At 39.5% G+C, this 20,361-nt stretch overlaps 2 protein-coding genes across 2 annotated transcripts in view; both read right to left on the reverse strand.

The window, feature by feature from the left end:
• LOC135074435 (klaroid protein-like) lies at positions 1-13,100 on the reverse strand. The gene is made up of 8 exons (XM_063968729.1): positions 13,011-13,100; positions 12,325-12,431; positions 11,711-11,834; positions 8,557-11,115; positions 7,791-8,405; positions 6,558-6,728; positions 3,901-4,013; positions 1-2,454 (listed from the first exon to the last, which is right to left on the reverse strand). Exons 5-8 carry the CDS (start codon positions 8,302-8,304, stop codon positions 2,176-2,178), a joined length of 1,077 nt encoding a protein of 358 aa, XP_063824799.1. The 5' UTR covers positions 8,305-8,405; positions 8,557-11,115; positions 11,711-11,834; positions 12,325-12,431; positions 13,011-13,100; the 3' UTR covers positions 1-2,175.
• Positions 10,784-20,361, reverse strand: part of LOC135074765 (uncharacterized) — an 18,932-nt gene continuing 9,354 nt past the window's right edge. The window contains exons 4-9 of the mRNA XM_063969148.1: positions 17,881-18,036; positions 14,485-14,683; positions 13,196-13,487; positions 12,325-12,431; positions 11,711-11,834; positions 10,784-11,115 (exon numbers count right to left, since the gene is read on the reverse strand). Of these exons, the coding sequence (XP_063825218.1) occupies positions 10,784-11,115; positions 11,711-11,834; positions 12,325-12,431; positions 13,196-13,487; positions 14,485-14,683; positions 17,881-18,036 (1,210 nt within the window). The remainder of the gene's footprint in view (positions 11,116-11,710; positions 11,835-12,324; positions 12,432-13,195; positions 13,488-14,484; positions 14,684-17,880; positions 18,037-20,361) is intronic.

Genomic DNA, 20,361 nt, shown 5'->3' on the forward strand with positions numbered 1-20,361 from the left:
TCCCACAGTTAAAAGCAGACAAATGAAAGTTAGTTAAAAAAATCTGTGCATAATAAATAACAAAGATTTTAAAAAGTTCTGTTAGTAAATTCATGAAAAAGGAACCACAATTTTTTAATAAAATATTATTACAGAACAGTCATTGTGAATGTGAATTTACAATAAAACAGTACACATTAATTACCGTGTTTTTAGTTTCACATTTATATTAAAACATACAAATTCTTCTTGCTAAAAGTTCCATAAATATTCGACAAAAACAATAAATAGATACGAAGAATATTATATTTGGTAAATAAATTGCATTACGCCACCCGGAGCAAGTATTACTATGCAATTTAAGTAGCTAACTCATGAGTTCACTGGGTTATTATAAAAATGAGTTGTTTTATTAATATTTTTCAAACCAAAAAAGGCCGAACCATCAATAGATCCTAATTTTTAATTAAATATTTATAGAAGTTTGATATCAGATTCATCAATACTGATTAGTGGAAACAAGGTTGAATATTGGGTCGGGCGACATCCAAAATATAAAATTTCGCTTGTTACAAAGTGCTATAAAGTGTTATAAGTGTGCTTTCAGAAAGTGTTAGTGGTAACTTCTAAAAGTAATGAATATCGTGTAATATCAACGACTACCTATCTTAACTTAATTTCAATTCCGAGGATCTAATAAAACAGACAAATATTTTAGTTTTTTCCGGCGCAGCACCTTTTGAATACGGTCAGAGGAACAGTTAAGACGAGATTCTACCGAAATGCATCAGTAAGAACACTAAAGCATCCACTTGTGAACAATTTTCCGTGTTTGCGATATTGTACAACATTGCAAGATATATTGTTACCTCACTTTTTGCATACACTACTGATATTATGGGTACCCGTGCTGTGTGTATGTACAGATGCAATTTAAAAATATTACATCATGATAAAGTTAATGCATTACAAGTCATTTCTCAAGTACTTAGCCGTAACTTTTGATTTTACATTATTCGTCTGTGGAACTGTATGACTCAGGACAAAACTTGTTGCCTGGTTCTTTGAAACCAAATATTAGGATATATTAGAACCAATATAGAATAGGATTCGGAATGAGTTTTTGTACAATAAGCCGAAGGTTACAAACTAAATAAGACTAAACTAATAAGATCCTCAAACGTTAATAGACGTTGGGTTTTTACTACATACTAAGTTAGTTCTTTGAGACACGAAACTTACAACTGAAAACACTTATTTACGTTGGCATAAAATTTATTAACCTCTAACTGGACTAGCTCCTTCATTAAACCTAGTTCAAATTAATCATAGTCTAACATGGATCTAGCTGAAATTACACACGACCTAATTAAAATAACGCGAAAGGAACTTAATACTAATTTAGGCTGTTTCTTTATCATAATTTTGATTATTGTCTCATATAACTTTCTAGAAATAACTAAACTGTGTACATAAACTTTGTAAAGAAACATAGCTGCCTTATATGATTTAAAGTCACAAATAAGTTACTATGTCCTTACTTACAAACATAAATAATAAATACGAATCAGCTGAAAATATTTATAAAACATTATTTAGTTTTTGATCCATGTAGGTATACATTAATATTATAAGTCTTATAATATAACTTAAAATAGATTATAAAACTATGTATAAATATCGGTAAAAGAAATTCAGAATAACTAAGCGTATAGAAACGGTCTTTGTGCGGTCATATAAGAGATTTTAAACACATAAAATTCGCTGGAACCATAAGCACATAATGATAAGTCAGTACTTAACAAACAGATTTTGTACTTTGGACTTTATTACTAAAGATATACCGGTTACTGATGTAAGGCCACTCTGTTAAACCTAGAATGACAACTATTCAAGTCAGTAACTACATAATTGAACACACGTTGGACGTTTTCCGAGATTGATAACGCGCACTGCACTATGTTCAATACACGTATTCGATTGTATCGTCACCACTTTTGATATTTTACACATCACTCATATAAACAGTTTTAGGTCCTTTCATTAGACATCAATTCGCCTGGCAAATTTTGTTTCTCACAAATCTAAATTACTCAAAAATTTTAAATCTAAAGATCAACGATCAACACGATAGAACCGTATCAAAAGTGGTGATTGCATCACATTAAAAATAATTCCCTAATGTCCAATTGTTGGCTACGTCTCACTGTCCTTGATGCTGTCATCGGTGGCCATTCTGATGTCTGACAACGGGTTCCCGTGAACCCTGAATCTGTAGACGCAGGTGTATGTGGGGTTGCCGTGGTTGCTTTCCACCCTGAGCTCCACAATATCGAAGGCCACTGGGTACTCGTTGCCGCCAATGTTTGTTGTCTTGGGGTACTTAACGGGGAAGTATTGTATGGCCGTGCCGTTTGCGTCATACATGTAGTCGCCGAATAAGTGGGGCTCCGGATCCATTTCGCCGTGGAGACCCTGGTGAAAGATTGTGATGTAGTGTTGTAACTTTAAAGTTTATATTGGACGAAATGCAACTTCAACGATTGCCTTTGGTTATTATTTACTGATTCAAACACCTTCACCATTTTAAATATTCAATGCATTATCTTGTGAAATGTTTAAACATGTTCATCGAGAACATATTATTATTACATGAAAATCATACAATCCATATCTTTTACGACAATTTACAAAGATTCATGCAGTTTAGACACTCAATGGGTTACATTCAAGGCCAGGTTGCAGTTTCGAGACAGCCAATGGGTTAAAGCACATGCATTCACAAAAATAAAACAGCGAAAAAGTGCAATAATGCAGTTTATCAAACACAAAACAGTATACTTACAAATAAGGTGCTGCTGGTGTTATGTTAGTGTTTGTATGAGAAATGTGCATAACAAAGACAATAATGTTGTTGTTGGGTAAGTGAAAACGCATTCGACAGTTAATTTACCATGCAAATAATGAAACTCACACACAGATACAATCAAACACAATTCACCAAAGAACGCTTTAAGTTAGAAATGGTAAAAATAAGTGCAAATTAGATAGAAGATGCTGCTAAGAGATAAGTAGAAAAGAGCTTTTGAAAATCATTATCACTGATCTTGTTTATGCTTTCGCTGCGCTTGCGTATTTTCATGAAAGTGACGAGCAAAGAAACATATTAAAACTAAAGTAAGAAGTGTTATTGTTACAACAAACAGAAAATGTTTTAGCACTCATAAATAAAATCAAAATGAATACTAATTATTTCGATATCGATCTTGTAAAATAAGTTAAGTTCAATACACATACACTTCAACTTTAGTAAAAAATAATAATGAAAATCAATTTAAAAGAGAGACTGGACTATCACAGTTATTCCCAGATCTAGTGTGATCATTAAAAAGTCAAGATGCAAGCGGTTAAAAGAAACATACTCGTGCTTGGTCAAATGTCAAGGTGCCAGTGTTAAAATGTACACGCAACATAAGTTAATCACGCAGTATAAGTGATAAGCCGGGTCTCCAGCGCGTGTTTTTCCAAAATCAACAAAAACGTCAACATCCAATAAAATTACGAACAAAAATGTGTTGTGAAACAATGTTTTTTGTTGATTGTGTAGACCAAGGTTATGATCGTGGATCGCTCTAATGAAAAGGGAAGGGAGAAGTCGAAGGAACCCGATCGCGTGGCAGGTCACCAATGCGCTGGACCGACCAAGTGAAAGCAGCAGTGGGAGACGGCGTATGTGACTGTACCAGACAGTCTGCCAATAGAGAGAGATGGAGGGAGATCGGTACAACCGATGTGAACAACGCCCTAAACGTGACCACGACCGCTCTGCCAAGAGCGTAACGAATAAGAAGAGAGGCAAAACACGCGCTGGAGGCCCGGCTTTAGTTACGTTCCTGAATATGATAGTGTAAAATGACTCACGTATACTGAGAAGTTCTTGGGCGCGGACTCGATCTTGCCGTCGACAGCGAGCAGGCGCGACATGTGCTCCAGCGAGAAGCCCGTCACTTCGATGATGGCGTACGTGCGGATCACTGGAATGGGAGACAAGAGATACAATTAATGGAGATGAAACAAAATTAGGCTGACAATCGATTTTGTTTTCGTCAAAAATGACAATAGTTATAGAACACTCCTAGCTTGGCCCATTTTTCAGGGAAAACATTAATTTATTTTCATAATATCACTTGTTTGATTTGTCTCAACCCTCCGTTTTTCGAGCATCGTCGTTTTGTCAGCGCCCGCGCAGTATCGACGCGGCGTCAGCGTCGCGAACTTTTTATTAGACAAGTAATGCAACCCCGCTGTTGCTAATGTGGTTAGCTGTCCCTAAGGGGGGGGGGGGTACAATCTAAGGTCCCGACACTATCGACATCGGTGGATCGACAATTTAGAGAAGGTTGCGGGAGGGAATTCTCGAAGGTTGTCTTTGTCCAGCAGTGGACGTCGATTGGCTGAAACAAACGAACGAACTGCTTGTCTTGCGACTCACCCAAGTACCCCGGGAAGCCCTGAAAGGCCCAGCACTCGGCGGGCATGGCGCCGGGAGTCAGCGCGAACCGCGGCGACGTGTACACCCACCACACCGGCAGCCCTAGCACCGATACTGCTCGTCTCGGTCTGTACAACTGTCAAGCGACTCACCTAGGTGCCCCGGGAAGCCCTAGAAGGCTCAGCAACCCGCCGCCCACTCGCTTGTACCGCGACAATGGTACTAGGGTCGAGCTGCAGTATAAAGTCTGTCGCTCTAGCCATGCCCCCAACACCGTACAGTCTTAAACTGGTAGAGAAGAAGCTCAGGCCGAGTGACGTAACTATAGGGTGGCAGGGCTGGCAAAATGCCACGGGCCCCCGTTCCGAGGGGGCCCCGGCCCAAGACCCTGGTCGGCACCGGGCCCTCCCTGAAAATAACCCTAGATACGCCAAGGGCCCCATGCCCAGAATTTGACACGGGCCTCGGATGGTAAGTTACGCCACTGCTCGGGCCATGAGCGTAAGGTCGATGCCCGCACCGGCCAATAGTCGAAGAACCTGGATCACCCTGGACCATACACTCACCTAGGTACCCCGGGAAGCCTTGAAAGGCTTTTCTTTGGTAAATTAGAGGTCATCTTCCTGCAGTGTGGAGCCTATAATGTGTGACCTATTGACCTAGTGACGTATGATGATGATACCTCGGTAGTTAACTCACCCAGGTACCCCGGGAAGCCCTGGAAGGCCCAGCACTCGGCGGGCATGGCGCCGGGAGTCAGCGCGAACCGCGGCGACGTGTACACCCACCACACCGGCAGCCCTAGCACCGATACTGCTCTTCTCGGTCTGTGCAGCTGTCATGCGACTCACCCAGGTACTCCGGGAAGCCCTGGAAGGCCCAGCAACCCGCCGCCCACTCGCTGGTCGTTTACTGGGCCTCGACGAACGTCGAATCACACGGTGGGCTTGTACCGCGCCGAGGGCGGGACAATACTATACTAGGGTCGAGCTGCAGTATAAAGTCTCTCGGTCTAGCCATGCCCCCAACACCGTACAGTCTTAAACTGGTAGAGAAGAAGCTCAGGCCGAGTGACGTAACTATAGGGTGGCAGGGCTGGCAAAATGCCACGGGCCCCCGATCCGAGGAGGCCCTGGCCCAAGACCCTGATCGTCCTCCCCTCGCGATGCTTCAGGGCGCGCTGGCACCGGCCCCCCCCTGAAAATAACCCTAGATACGCCAAGGGCCCCATGCCCAGAATTTGCCACGGGCCTCGAATGGTATAGTTACGCCACTGCTCGGGCCATGAGCGTAAGGTCGATGCCCGCACCGGCCAATAGTCGAAGAACCTGGATCACCCTGGATCATGACTCACCCAGGTACCCCGGGAAGCCTTGAAAGGCTTTTCTTTGGTAAATTAGAGGTCATCTTCCTGCAGTGTGGAGCCTATAATGTGTGACCTATTGACCTAGTGACCTATGATGATAATACCTTGGTAGTTAACTCACCCAGGTACCCCGGGAAGCCCTGGAAGGCCCAGCACTCGGCGGGCATGGCGCCGGGAGTCAGCGCGAACCGCGGCGACGTGTACACCCACCACACCGGCAGCCCTAGCACCGAGTATTGCTTCGTCTAGGTCTGTACAACTGTCAAGCGACTCACCCAGGTACCCCGGGAAGACCTGGAAGGCCTAGCAACCCGCCGCCCACTCGCTTGTACCGCGCCAAGGGCGGGACAATGGGACTAGGGTCGAGCTAGGACCCAGTGACGTAACTATAGGGTGGCAGGGCTTGCAAAATGCCACGGGCCCCCGATCCGAGGGGGCCCTGGCCCAAGACCCTGATCGTCCTCCCCTCGCGATGCTTCAGGGCGCGCTGGCACCGGGCCGCCCCTGAAAATAACCCTAGATACGCCAAGGGCCCCATGTCCAGAATTTGCCACGGGCCTCGGATGGTATAGTTATGCCACTGCTCGGGCCATGAGCCCGCACCGGCCAAGAGGCTTTTCTTTGGTAAATTAGAGGTCATCTTCCTGCAGTGTGGAGCCTATAATGTGTGACCTATTGACCTAGTGACGTATGATGATGATACCTCGGTAGTTAACTCACCCAGGTACCCCGGGAAGCCCTGGAAGGCCCAGCACTCGGCGGGCATGGCGCCGGGAGTCAGCGCGAACCGCGGCGACGTGTACACCCACCACACCGGCAGCCCTAGCACCGAGTATTGCTTCGTCTTGATCTGGTATAGCTCGGTACACTTGGTCGAGATCACTTGCCCGCCTGCAGAGGATATAAGGTTGAAAATCAGAGTAATATAAACCATATAAGGACAATAGTTATAGTTATTATATTTCCCTAATTTCTGATATTTATGTAGGTTTACAATTTTACAACATTTTCACCACCTTATTCTCTACCATACACGTGCGTCTTCCTTCTTTTTTTTCCTTCTTTTTTTTTCAAGCAAGAGCTGAAAATCAGTGTTCTGCTCATTTCAGAGCAGTGTCTACACTGAGCTCTCTGCTTTTTTGCATCGCTGCGGCACACTTATACCTTAGCGCGCAGGATTTTCTTTCTTTCTCTTTGTAATGTACTATATCTTTCCTGCTACTCCTGTGTTTATTAATCTTACGTTTTGCGTCTTGTGTGTCAATGTGTTTTGCAAATAAACCATTTATCTATCTATCTATCTAATATTCCTGTTGTATGTCGCGTGTTTAGGTTTACATTAAAAATTAAAATGTTGTTAACCCTATGGCAGATCACAGGAAGTCTTTATTGCGTGTCACGCATTCTTTTACAGAGAAGTCTCGCAGACTAGGTGCGATAAATATAATGTGATGTGTACGTATGGCATACATAATGTGATGGTAAGTGTACCAAAAACCATTGCAAACTCAAAATCTGACCTAGTTGGAAAATGACGAACTTGGAATCTGACGTCCATTGCAAAAATACTTTTTTAGTCAAAATACGGAAACTTATTATGAAAGTGACAATCAAAAATCATAGAAATTACATATTTCTAATTTGAGAAAGGCTTTGTGCTTGCTCTTGTCATTAGCACTGGCGAGTGACAGGACCTTACTCATCTTTTAGTTAGAGCAATCTCATTGTTTAGTAATTAATTAAAGCCTGGTCCGTGAGCACGTAGAATCCCGTCCAATGACCCCAAGCTACCCATCCCTATCGCTCGCGCGTAATTATGTTGCTGTCGCGACTGTGCGACGGGCGCCCGCAGTGAGTGTGCGAGCGATAGGGATGGGTAGCTTGGGGTCATTGGACGGGATTCTACGTGCTCACGGACCAGGCTTTAGTAATAGTAGAAACAAATAGTCATACCTGCAGACTCCAACGCATAATCCACCAGGCCAGTTTTGTCCGCGTCGTAAACATTAAGCATGGCCGCCACTATCTTCTTCACAGCCTCCGCGTCGAAGCTGCCTCCCGAATGATGATGATGTACTTCCACCTCCTTCACGTATTCCCGAACTTTCTCCGCCAATAGCGCCATCTGTTGCCGCTCGAACACAACCAAATACTCCTGGATCAACCGCCGTATCTTATCCTCGTCCAAATCTGGCTTCCACGAAGTGATTAATCGCTCGTGGATCTCTTGACTCATTGTTTGCATCTGTTCTTTAGTTACATAATCCCGGTCGAATTGGGCTTTCAATTTTGCGGCTAAAATCTCAGTGTTGTCATTCGTGCTCAAAATCTGGATCAAATTCTGCTGCAAGTGCCGGAATGAGTAGTTCTCAATTTGCGCCTCTAGGTTGTCAAACTTGGACAGTCTTTGGTCGAAGGTCTTCAGTTTTGTGTCGACGTTTAGCGCCCAGTCTTCAAGGGCAGCCATTCGCCTACTTAAGTCCGGATCGTGAGATATCTGAGGGGATTTGTATGTGCTTTCTATTACGGTCTCTTCTTTAGGCCATATTTGGTCCGAGTAGTTGTAACCTGGAAATTAAAACGATACTCTTTATTTAAGTCTGGGATGATATCTCTGTCCTTCCCACATAAAGTCCTATCAAACAAAATAAAATAAAATAATAATTTGAGCAGGGAAGGACAGAGCGGTACAGTAAAGTATAATACAAAGGTAACTCACCTAAAAGTGTAGCGTCCGCAGTACGTCCACTTTCTTATAGGTGATGTCTGACCTCTATCCTTCCCCGATTATCAAGATACAACAACAGGTTTCGCTACAGGGAAGAATTATGTGGGAACGGATAAGAGAAACAAGCGTTGCATATAAAAGTATAATTAAATCAAAATATAGCCCACATTAATAGCACAAAAATAAATTAAATTCTTGACATATAGGGTGTAACAAAAACTACAGGTTGAGATACATTTCTCAGCAATGAAAATCATTATCACAAAGATAGTGTGTTTGCGCAGTTACATAATAAATTATATGACATTCAACTCTAATCACCTTTCTATTCACGACCCAAGACTTGAAAAACTCACGTCTAATAAATGAACAAAAAATACAGATTGCTGAACACTTTGATGTAAATATTATTGCTGAAAAATTTAACTTCAACCTAGAATTACTTCACTAAGCCAAAACCCGACATTAAACATTCACGTTAAAAATAAATATAAAGCATTAGAATTATAATTGTGACAATTTAAATTACATTATAATGAAAATTGAAACATGAAAAATCAAGATAATTTGAACACATCATCTTTGAATGAACAAACACTTGCTTCACAAAATTTTGACTAATAAAATTTTGAAACTTACAATTTATTTATCTTCTCACTGGCCAATATTTACGTATCTTTGGGTTTACAAATAATATGATGACTACTAATTTTGATCAAAAGCATCAGTCTTTAATACAAAAAGGTTTGGGTAAAGGAAGGTTCTTAGGGTTTGCTAATTTTAGTTTACGTGAACTTCAGCAAGAATGCTTGCTCAACAAACAGCAAGTATTATTTCTAAAAGTTTTGTGATAATCTGCCTAACTCTTTAGCATAAACCTAATTTCAGGTGCCTATTGAATGGGGTTCGCGAAATAATTCACTTGAGAAACAATTATTTCGCTCAACGAATTTTCCCTCCTTAATTAAATTTTGAATACAAACAATAAAAAACATAATAGAATAGATGCCAATTGAGCACTCAAAACTTGGCTGCATTAGTATTTAAAAAATTTAACATCATGATATGACTAGGGGTTAGTCTTTAAATGTATTAATAGAACCAAATTATAGCTACAGTTAGAATATTTGTACCAAAATTTAAAAGACTAATTTAGTAGAACTTAAAGCTAATAAAACTCCAATATATGGCCACGGCATGATTAAGGTACATCGATAAAATCTGCATATCCAATAAAGGATAACATTATTAAAGCATTAGTATAGAGAAACAAATAAAATTATACAAATTAATCATAAAGGTATCTCTGAATTACGGAATGAATTAACGAAAATAAATAAATAAATAAAATACTGGTGACAATCATGAATCTTACGAAGACTATACAGGGTGTAAAAGACAGGCTGGTAAAGGCACAAATCGATGTTATAATTGTTATTAAGATTAATATTGGTTGATAAACACAACTAGTTTTTACACCCTGTATTAATTACACATTAAATTATATTTTAAAATATCTAGCACCTGGACACGATGCTAGTAAAATAGGTTTCTTTTGGAATTATAACAGCTATAATCTTAAATACATATTTCAAACTGCCCTTTTTATCATTTCCCATTTTATTACTTTATAGTTGCTCCAAGGTTTTATTTATGCAAGAAAACCATGTTTGCAACTTCGAATTGAAAATTTTGAAAGTGTTTATTGATAATATTGATATTGATTTCTTCATCAATAATAGCATCGCATCCGGGTGTTCCTATATCTAGTTTATAAAATTCGTTGACTATCCAACAAAACACATAATTTATATCTTAATTATCAATTATAAATATTCTTATTAAGTACATATCAAATAAAATGTTCGCATTCAGAAAATTATATTAATAAATAATGTCAATGTGACTGTGTATTACAAATCTTGTGCAAAATGAATAAATAATGTTATCACAGAGTATTGCGCACTGAAACTATCTTCAAAGTATCCATAAACGTTCATTAAAAGACAAATATTCATCAAATTAAATAAAGAGAACAAATAAATCCAAAATTGTTTTTACCAGCAATTTGATTTGTTTAAAACCAGTTAACTATACGACACGTCCTATATTTAGTACATAATTGTTTTACATCATAATATCACCTGTTTATGAATACAGAGTTCGCTTTTAATTTCCTAAATGCAAACATAAGTTTCAATACATAGATATGCTATAGTCATCCGAGCACACCGCGCCAGAAGCGACGCATCTCTTCATAGCAACTCTCTGCCACCACTCTCATATAGTCAGACGCGTCGGCCACTCTATTCTGTACTATATCTTTGTACTCTGTGTAGGACTTAATCTCTGGCAGGTTGTCTCTGATATCAGGCAGAGTTATGTTTATCTCTGGGAGGTTTATATCTGGCAGAATATTCAGGTCGGATAGAGTGATGTTGGGCAAAGAGATCTTGGGCAGGTCTATAGCAGAGAACTCTGAGAGATCTAGTTGGAAATCGGTAAAGTTGGGCATGGCTAGGTCATCCCAGTTCTCATACGTATAGTGCGCTGAAAGGAATCATTTAATTTACAAGATGTTTCAATCCTAATTACAATACGAGAAAGAATATTAGACAAAATAATATGGAAAACATACTTTTAGCAGAATAATAAATAGAAAAATTACTTAAAATTAAAACAGGTTACCTCAAAATAAATTCAAGCTGTGATATCAAAACAGTCAGTTAGTTAATAGTCCATTTGTTAACGAGAAACTTTGCGGACTACATAGCACAACGCTTCTCTCTCTCACTCACAATGAACTAAATATTGTGAGAGCAATAACACTATTGATTTGATATTGATTGAGCAAAATTTTAGACCGACAGTCTATCAATAGCAGATTTTGATGTTGATGCTTATGATGCCAGCTATCTAGTCCTGGGAGGTTGCTGATGTTTACAAATAACCCTGTATATTTTTCTTTTAAAATAGCACCTAGTACAGTCAGCGTCAAATAGATCGTTACACGTCTTAGTTACAATGGAATAAGTTTGTGTTGTCAACTTTTTGGTCACTTTGGGCGTCACGAACTATTTGACGCTGACTGTACAACTAATTTAAGTGATGTAATGAGATTTAGTGATAAGATTAGTATACTCACATCCATATCCCACGGCGGGCAGAAGGAGTAGTAATAGCCAGGGCCACCAGCGTCGCTTCGTCGCCTTTTCCTTGTAGCTACCAGCGCTATACTTGGCGCTCTCGCTCACGTGGTTCGGTGTTAACTGAGATATACAAAAATATATTAGTATAATCAGGCCTGTTCATCTCCGCGAGTTTACATCGAAAACAAAACACGCACGATGGCCCCCTACAGGATTACTATTTGACAAGGCCTCACATACGAGCGAACATTGATTCACGCAAGTGTATTCTTGTGTATGATGGAAAAAAATAAAGAAAGTGGTGCATTTAACATACTGTGCAACATACTGTGCAGTATTTAAATGCCTAAATAATAATAAAAACACAGGATGTTATTCTTCTGATTAAATTCATTGCGAGTTCGAAAATAGCTATCCCTTGGGATTACTCAACCTTTACTGGTTGGGTTTTATTGGAGGCCAAGCTGTAGATCCTGGTTATACAGGAGTGGCGGGTATAAAAGTATGGTGGGATAAGCCCCTTTTTTATTTAATGATAATTTTACAATAAGTTCTATTTTTTGTAATGGATGAATATGGATACCTTAGATAAAAATAAAACATGGCTTACCGTTTCAGTAACAGTGGTGACGGTGGTGGTGACCACCGTTTTGATGATAGTGTAAATCCAGTAGAAGGGTGCTACTGCCGCCGCCGCCGCACGAGTCGCGATGCCAGCTAAAATTAAAATGAAAAATAAATAAATAATAATACACTAAACAAACATACTATTAAATGTTCATTACAGGCACTGAACTTCATGCCCTGAGTGCCCAAGCAACTGCACTCAGGAGGATTTGATGAGTGCTACTGACAACGCCACTCTTGTGGCGGAGTTTTGGGCTGACACTGTGTAGGTTTGTTGTCGACACGAAAAGAAGAAGAAGACAGGCACTGAAGGGATCTTAAGATTAAATGCTTTTTTTTTTTCGAAATAGATTAGGGCGCATCTCATTTAGCTCATCAAATTATGGGGATTTCTTTGGAATATTTAAAAACTGATGTGAGTCAGACAAGAAGATACAAGATTTGGTTGGTTTAAGCCTAGGCCGGCAGTTGGCCGATAGTTGGGTCCGATTCTAATTTGCATGAAGATGCGGCCGATACCAAATCGGTGTAATGTGCGCACTTTCATACATGTCCATACTGATTAACAGCCCGACCCGTCTATGCCTAGGCTTAGAAGAAGGATTTATAAAAACTTTTCATTTGGAGCATATGGATGAATAGGCTACAGCTTATAACTAATAGTTATACCTTTAGCGGGCCGCCTGTCAGTATACGGGTACCGATGCGAGGGCCCCACGAGCCTCCTATACGTGCAACTAGTAGAGCTGGTGATAGTGGTAATGATGGTGACGAGAAGGCGGGTGAGCCACCAGCGCTGCAGGGTTACTCCGAAAAACGCTATCCGAAGTGTCTCATGTTGTCATCTCTCTCACGCAAAGCAAGATGCCAGCGCGAGCGAAGGTGACAGATAGACCCGAAACTACGTAAACAGCGTTTCGGCTTCGCACTGTTGTCTCGAAGATACGCACCTTTAGCGGGCCGCCTGTCAGTATACGGGTACCGATGCGAAGGTCCCACGAGTCTCCTATACGCGCTGCTAGTAGAGCTGGTGATTGTGGTAATGATGGTGACGAGCAGGCGGGTGATCCACCAGCGCTGCTCCGCTTGCTGGTAAGCGCCATTGCCTCGGAGGTACGCGCCTTCGTCATCTGAACTGTCTACTGTCTGTGGATCGAAGTACAGAAACTGTAATTTACATGTGTAACAGATTAAACGCACATTCTTTTTGGGGGCGATTCTACTGCTCAAATGTAACAAATTACACTATGGGACCAATACGAAATCTTAAAAAAAAACTATTCCCTCATTACAAATTGTAAAAACTGACTGATAATTTAAAATTGTTTTGTTTTTAATCAACCAACAGGTAATGAGCGGCCCATGGGTTGAATGTTGGGGTAGACCTAATGTTATCAAGTGACGACCACGCATCGGAAGACGTAAAGGAAGGTCTCCCTCCCAAGGAGGTTACGGGAAACGTCTGGATGAGAGTAACGTAGGACCATTTTTAAATCTTAGGGAAGATTTGACAGCACCTAATGCAGCGATGGACGCTCTTTCGGCTAAGGTCTAGTTTTCATCAAGGCGGAGCAGAGTGGAGTGGAGAAGTGTTTTGAATAACCATCAGATTTTTTATTTTATTATTTCCAATTCTCCTCTTCACTCTGCAAAAAATTTGACAACCCGACACTTCTCCGCTCTGCCTTGATGGAAACCGGGCCTTAGCTTAGGCGCTTACCACCAATGCGGTCTTTCGACAGCGGCGAGTACGTGTAGTCCGTCTTAGGGTATATACGTCAATACACAACTTTCGTCTGTCCAATGGCGAAATCACAAAAAAAGAACTACTTCGACATGGCCATTGGGACGGAAGAAATACGAGAATTACAGGACAACCATGTATCGACATACATAATGGAGGCAGGCCAAAGTTCCTAGTCAAGTTATGGGAAGCGCCTGGCTGCTGGGACATATCTTGTGGAGATCCTTGGGATTGGGACAGAAGCAGTGGACGTCTTTTGGTCAAGTGTAGGAACACACTAGGTGACACGCGACAGCGACAGCTCGGCGGCTAGACGCGACGACAGGTTGCGGCTGACAAGCAGTCGACCTGACCGCCTACATTAAGAAGACAAGGAAGCCAAGGAGAAGAGAAACTCACAGTGAACCGCTTGCGCGTAGCACTGGACGTCCAGGTAGCTGCGAGTCGGTCGACCTCATCCGAGCTGGTGAGCGGTCCCTGAACGCGGAACTGGGACAGCGAGCGCCGGGACATGTTCGGGACGGCCACCTGTCCCGGCGCCAGCTCCACGCGGTCTTTAGACAGCGGCGAGTACGTGTAGTCCGTCTTCGGGTATTTGCTGAAACAAGATGCAGATTTAGCATTTATATTCATTATGGTAAACATATTTTAATGAATCCCGTATGTTGTTTTTGTCAAAAAGTTGAGATAAACATATTTTTTCGTCTTTAATACGCTGAAAATAAATAACATTATTTTAACAGTCTAGCTTGGAATGCGGAAAGCATGTCATACCTATCTCGCACCATGTCACAGGGGAAAAACATTTTAATTGATCTAATAAATTAATACATTAAAACTTTTCAAGAAAACAGTCACTTCCAAAAAGATATCAATGTATCCTGGATAATTTAATTGTAAAAAAATACGAAAGGTATAGTCTGGAACAAATCAGCTAAAACGGAATTACTCTTGAGTATGTTATGTTATTTATAAATAAAAGCTATATCTTAGTAAAACACGTGTCCCGTTTCCTCAATAAAGGAAGCAGGAAAAAGGATGACATTACCTCACAAATTCAGTACATTTGAGCCCTTCATACATGACTGGATGCGTTGAATGCAAATAGACCACAATCACTAATGTCCTTTTGTTAGGAAAGTCCTTCGCACACACAAGTCACAATCGATAATAGAACAAAGCATATTGAGACATGGTTTAATTTTTATTGAATAAATGCAGATTTTTATCACAATTTGTTCCTTAAAATGCAGTTGTCGCCAACATTTGGCACGCGGTTTGGCATTTGCCTGCACCAGCGTACAAATATAGCGCATGTATTTCTTGAGAGCTCTAGTATTGTCACTGTTATCGTTTTTGTGAACGTACGCGGTCGGTGCTCTCGTAATTTTAGCGTGAATTTGAAAGAGATAGCATCTACATATTATTATACTAATACTAGCGGCCGCCCGCGACTTCGTACGCGTGGACCTCGTTTAATTACTAATGATGTTTATAGATAGCGTTTAACGGCTTCCCCTTCCTTTTATTGAAATTCAGTTTGTCACAATATATCGTCATAAATTATAGCATATATGTTAATCTGGATTATAAATTATAAGAGCTTCCTCGTTGAGGATAAAAAAAATAAACAATAATACTGTAAAGTTTCAACAAAATCCGTTCAGTAGTTTTTGCGTAAAAGAGTAACAAACATCTAACATCCAGACATCCACACAAACTTTCGCATTTATAATATTAGTAGGATTATAAATGCGGAACTATCTCTGTATGTTTGTCAGTCAGTTATGTTTCTATGCCTAAAATGGGAACCGAAGTTTGGTGATTTTTGGTATATGTATTGGATCCTTGAGAAGGACAAATATTGAAGGGATGAAAAGGGGGTTAAATGTTGTTTTCGTCCGTAGTTTGCTTGCGGAATACGTGATGATATGCACAAAGACGAACTCGCGAGTAGAAGCTAGTGAATAAAGTAGTAATGATTTGATAGATATCGTAAATGACTGGGAATAATTAGGCGCCATTAATAATTAACTTAAAAAAAAAACAACCGACTTCAAATGCGTGAACACAAAAAAAAACTAAAAATTAAAAATATTGCGTATAAAAAAGTTCATCCCCAATTTTCCACCCTTGGGGGTGAAATATTTTCTTCAAATTCGCATGAAACCACCCTTTTGATAATACCTATTTAACAAAAAAATAATCGTTCAAATTGATTTATAATCGGCGGAGATATTGCGTATAAAAAAGTTCATCCCCAATTTTCCACCCTTGGGGGTTGTTTTTTCTATTATTAAATTTAAATGGGACCACCCTTGAGGTATTACCTATACGCCGAAAAAAGATTTGTTCAAATCGGTTCATAATTGGCGGAGTTATCGCGTAACAAACATAGAAAAAAAACATACGGGTCGAATTGAGAACCTTCTCCTTTTTTGAAGTCGGTTGATAAAAAATTGACAGTTAGGACAAGCTTTCAGTAGGTTATCTCTTTTGTGAACTCACACGAGTAATTAAATAAAAATATCACTTAATTTTTACATAGTAAGTGGGACTGTGTTAAAATATTACTTGTGTGACTCAATAATAGCAAATAGTTATAAACATTTTTCTGAAACAAAAAGGTTATGTAGCTTTTCTTTGTAATACTGTGTGTTTTAATCTGAAGTGAAATTCATAAAACTACGTTTCACTACATTCCTACTACACCCATAACAAAAAAATATTAAATAAAACAATTAAATACCTTAAAGTAAACACATCTTGCACAGTATTCACGTCCATAACGGTCACAACTTTTGCCATGATTATTAAAATTCGTCAATAAATACGTCAAACACAAGTCAATAAATAAATTAAAAGTACACAATAAAATCAATATCCTAAATCTAATACACAACACAAATTAAATATTTAAAACAGTCATTTGCTAGCCCAGCCAGCTGACGATTGAGCCGATTTGAATTTTGGTGTGTATTGAGTAACGTTTTTTGTTCTACCCCCATTTTGCATGTTTATTAAGTACACAGAGATTATGTTGAATGTTGAATCTTATGAGCTTGTAATAAATTTGAGCGCATACTCGTACGGCATAAAGTAACGGGTTTGAAAACTGTACTTTTAGGTGGTAGTTTATAGAAAAACAATAAATAAATGTTTGTAGGCTATTAGACAAATTCTTACATATAATATTATTAGCGTGTATAAAATTGTCGCAACAAGAAAATCAAACGCACTCTGAGTCAATTAAATGTGCTTATTTCAGTACCAAGCGAATGAATCAGAGTGCTTTGTAGGAGCAGTGACGTAACACGCACAAATTGCCTGCAAACAAATACCTACCAATTAACGATAAACCGATATTTATAACGAAAACAACAAAGCCGTTGAAATGTATTATTTCACAGAAAACATATTGATGACGACAGACGAAATGCAGCTTCTATGAATTGGCGCAAAACAAGTCAGAAATAAACCTTCAAAACGAGCTTTACTAAGCATTTGTTAAATGATATGCGTGTTGACACCTGGCAAACCCAAGGTCACTTGACAGAGAACCAAGACAACTGGGACAGCCGAAAACAGGGTAAAATGGCGCTGATTGGGGGAAGTGTAAGTCTAGAAGTGTACACTAAAACCTTCGGTCCACCATGTACTACGCGAATCGAGCGTTTAAATTCAAAGACATTAATTTAAGACTGGAGAAGGATAGTGCGTTCAAGGGAGTCTTACTACATGTAGGCCGATTCTGACGATGAAGGCAGGTGTACCAAAATTACAGCAGGTACTCACTTCCAATACTCGCCGGCCATCTTGTACAGGCGGTAAGGCAGGTGTTCCGCGCTAGGGTCCCGGTCCAGCAGAGCGCTGGTATCCGCCAGTGCCTGCTCAGCGAACGAACTGTCCGTCGAGCATGCACTGTACGCTGGGCTTCCGAAGCGGAAAGACCTGGGAAAGACAAAAAACCAACCCATTTATCTTAGCACGTTGCGTGCTTATAAATTTAAAGATTTTAGACAGTTGAGAATATCTTCATAAAATATAATTTTAAGTTGTCCAGACTTTGTAAACATAAACTACAGTAAATGAATGAAATTAATGAGAAAACATCTTAATCAGCGTGTTTTTATTGGCTAACAGTTGTTTTCGTTGTAATGATTGGCTTAAGGAGCAATTAATTCCAAATCTTAGTTTAGCGAACATTCATCAAAACAACATTATGCATGTATGAAGAACGGCACATCACGGATAAAACTGTGGCATCTTATATGGCTATAATAGACGCTATTTTGCAGTCAAAAAGATGCATTTAGTCTATGTGCATGACTGTACTTTATGAAATGAAACTATAAATAAAGTCATATTTACTGGAGTAATACAAAATAGCCACTTTAAACTTGCTAGTCTAGTGCTTCAATGTCACAATCTAGAAAAATAATTCAAGGATACGAAGTTCTGAACCGGATAGTGACCTAAATAGGCAGGTGCTCACCGACAAAAATAATTAGCTTCCAAATTAGCATTGCAATTTGTCTTTCTTTGCATTGTGAATTATTTCTTTCGAGAAAAACAACTTCAAGGCCGGCTGGTGCGTACCATCCTGGAGGACCAAGGTCGTTTATTTGCACCTTGCGCTTGGTCATCGATACCCAAAGTTTAACGATCATAAATTGGATTTCCGAGCGAATATTTAACATCTTTCAAAATGGACTTTAGACTTTATGCCTTGGACGTATGGTAGAAAACGGAATACATGACCGACAAGAATATGCAACTAACTGGATCAAACGCTGTCATATTTTAATTTAATCACATAATCGGCTTAAACTAATCCAGCTTGTAAAAGATTACAGTGTTACATGATACTGAAAATGTGCATTCGGTATATACAGATAAGGAGTCACTTCTGAATAAAATTTATCTACAGCATTTTATCAGGAAACTAAAATACATACATGAAAACTTTAAATAGCCGTGTTAACTAATAACAACAATGCAGTTCCAAGACTGATAACCAACCACGGATGATGATTGTAGTCTGTGACTAATTCCCGGTTTTAGAAATGAGAATTACAGCTTTAGCATGCTCAACTTGTACTCAAGAATCAATTTAATAAGAAAAGATCATACCTGATTAGAAGATGAGCATGATGAAGCCAAAAATTTAATTTTAGAAATCGGGCCATAATAAGATACAGTGTTTTGAAATTTACAGGTTGAGAACCAGTGTCCTACGCCACACAAGCTGCAGGAAACATTTATCTGAATGAATTCAGCATAATGTTTACTATTTACGTCAGCAGACGCTATGTAAATACCTACTTACACCGAGTGAAAGAAAAAATTGAATGTTTGCCAACTGTGCAACTGTGTCGCGGCATAATAGTGTTAAATGACGAAGGAACCATCGTAACAAATCTAACAATGGTTTACATTTGCATATATTTTTTCACACGGAGGTGATTTCTTTATGGTGCAAATTAGTATTTTTTAAGGCCTGCCAATTTTATTTTTGTAGGCATGTACTTTCTTACTATGTATTATAAAAAAAAGGGTTATAAGATAAATAGGTACAGCTTCTGGCGAGTGAAATACTAGTTACTTAATACACAATTTCTAAGCCGTGTGGTTCCAGTATAGAGAAGAATAGGCCCACTTCCCATTCGTAAAAGGCGATCAAGTAACAAAATAAATATTATGTTAACAGCCTTCCGAACCTATGAAGACTGAGGAGTCTATGCTAAATCCTGCAATGATGTACCATCCTAGACTGCATTCCACTTAACATCAGGTGCGATTGTGGTCAAATACCTGCCTTGTTATGCATAAAAAAAAGTGAAGACTAAAGGATCGATAATAATGATAATGATGTTCATAAAAGTCGTGTCGTCATCATATCTCCTTTGAGAAAATGAGAGAATATGGAATGGTGAAAAACAAAGTTGGTTTTCCTGAGAGAACCTACTGGTTTTGTAATGCTGCAACATAATATTGTGTTGTCATCTGTTCAAAAGTGAAAACTGTGGGTGACTTTGCGCCGTCTTATCAATTAACGAATTCCGCCGCCGGGCTGCCAAAGCGGTTATTTGTTAAAATAATCGGTTCAATTGAATGCCGCACAATTTCGTCCTTGTTTCTAAACTGTGTGAGTAATACAGAACATTTAAGTTTAGTGTGGCCTCGTTAAACTTTGAGATAAGTTGGAATTAATTGCAAATGTAAGTCAAATTACACTGACCTCCGATTATTTAGATGGGTGACCTAAGTTAGCAC

Source organism: Ostrinia nubilalis, chromosome 9 (assembly GCF_963855985.1).
Source record: "Ostrinia nubilalis chromosome 9, ilOstNubi1.1, whole genome shotgun sequence".
Lineage (NCBI taxonomy): Eukaryota > Metazoa > Arthropoda > Insecta > Lepidoptera > Crambidae > Ostrinia > Ostrinia nubilalis.

Coding starts and splice junctions, on each gene's coding strand:
- LOC135074435 (XM_063968729.1), bottom strand. CDS start 8,304: ATGGCTGCCCTTGAAGACTGGGCGCTAAACGTCGACACAAAACTGAAG. Junction 6,729..7,790: donor TTATGCGTTGGAGTCTGCAG/GTATGACTATTT, acceptor TATCCTCTGCAG/GCGGGCAAGTGATCTCGACC. Junction 2,455..3,900: donor CCAAGAACTTCTCAGTATAC/GTGAGTCATTTT, acceptor ATCTTTCACCAG/GGTCTCCACGGCGAAATGGA.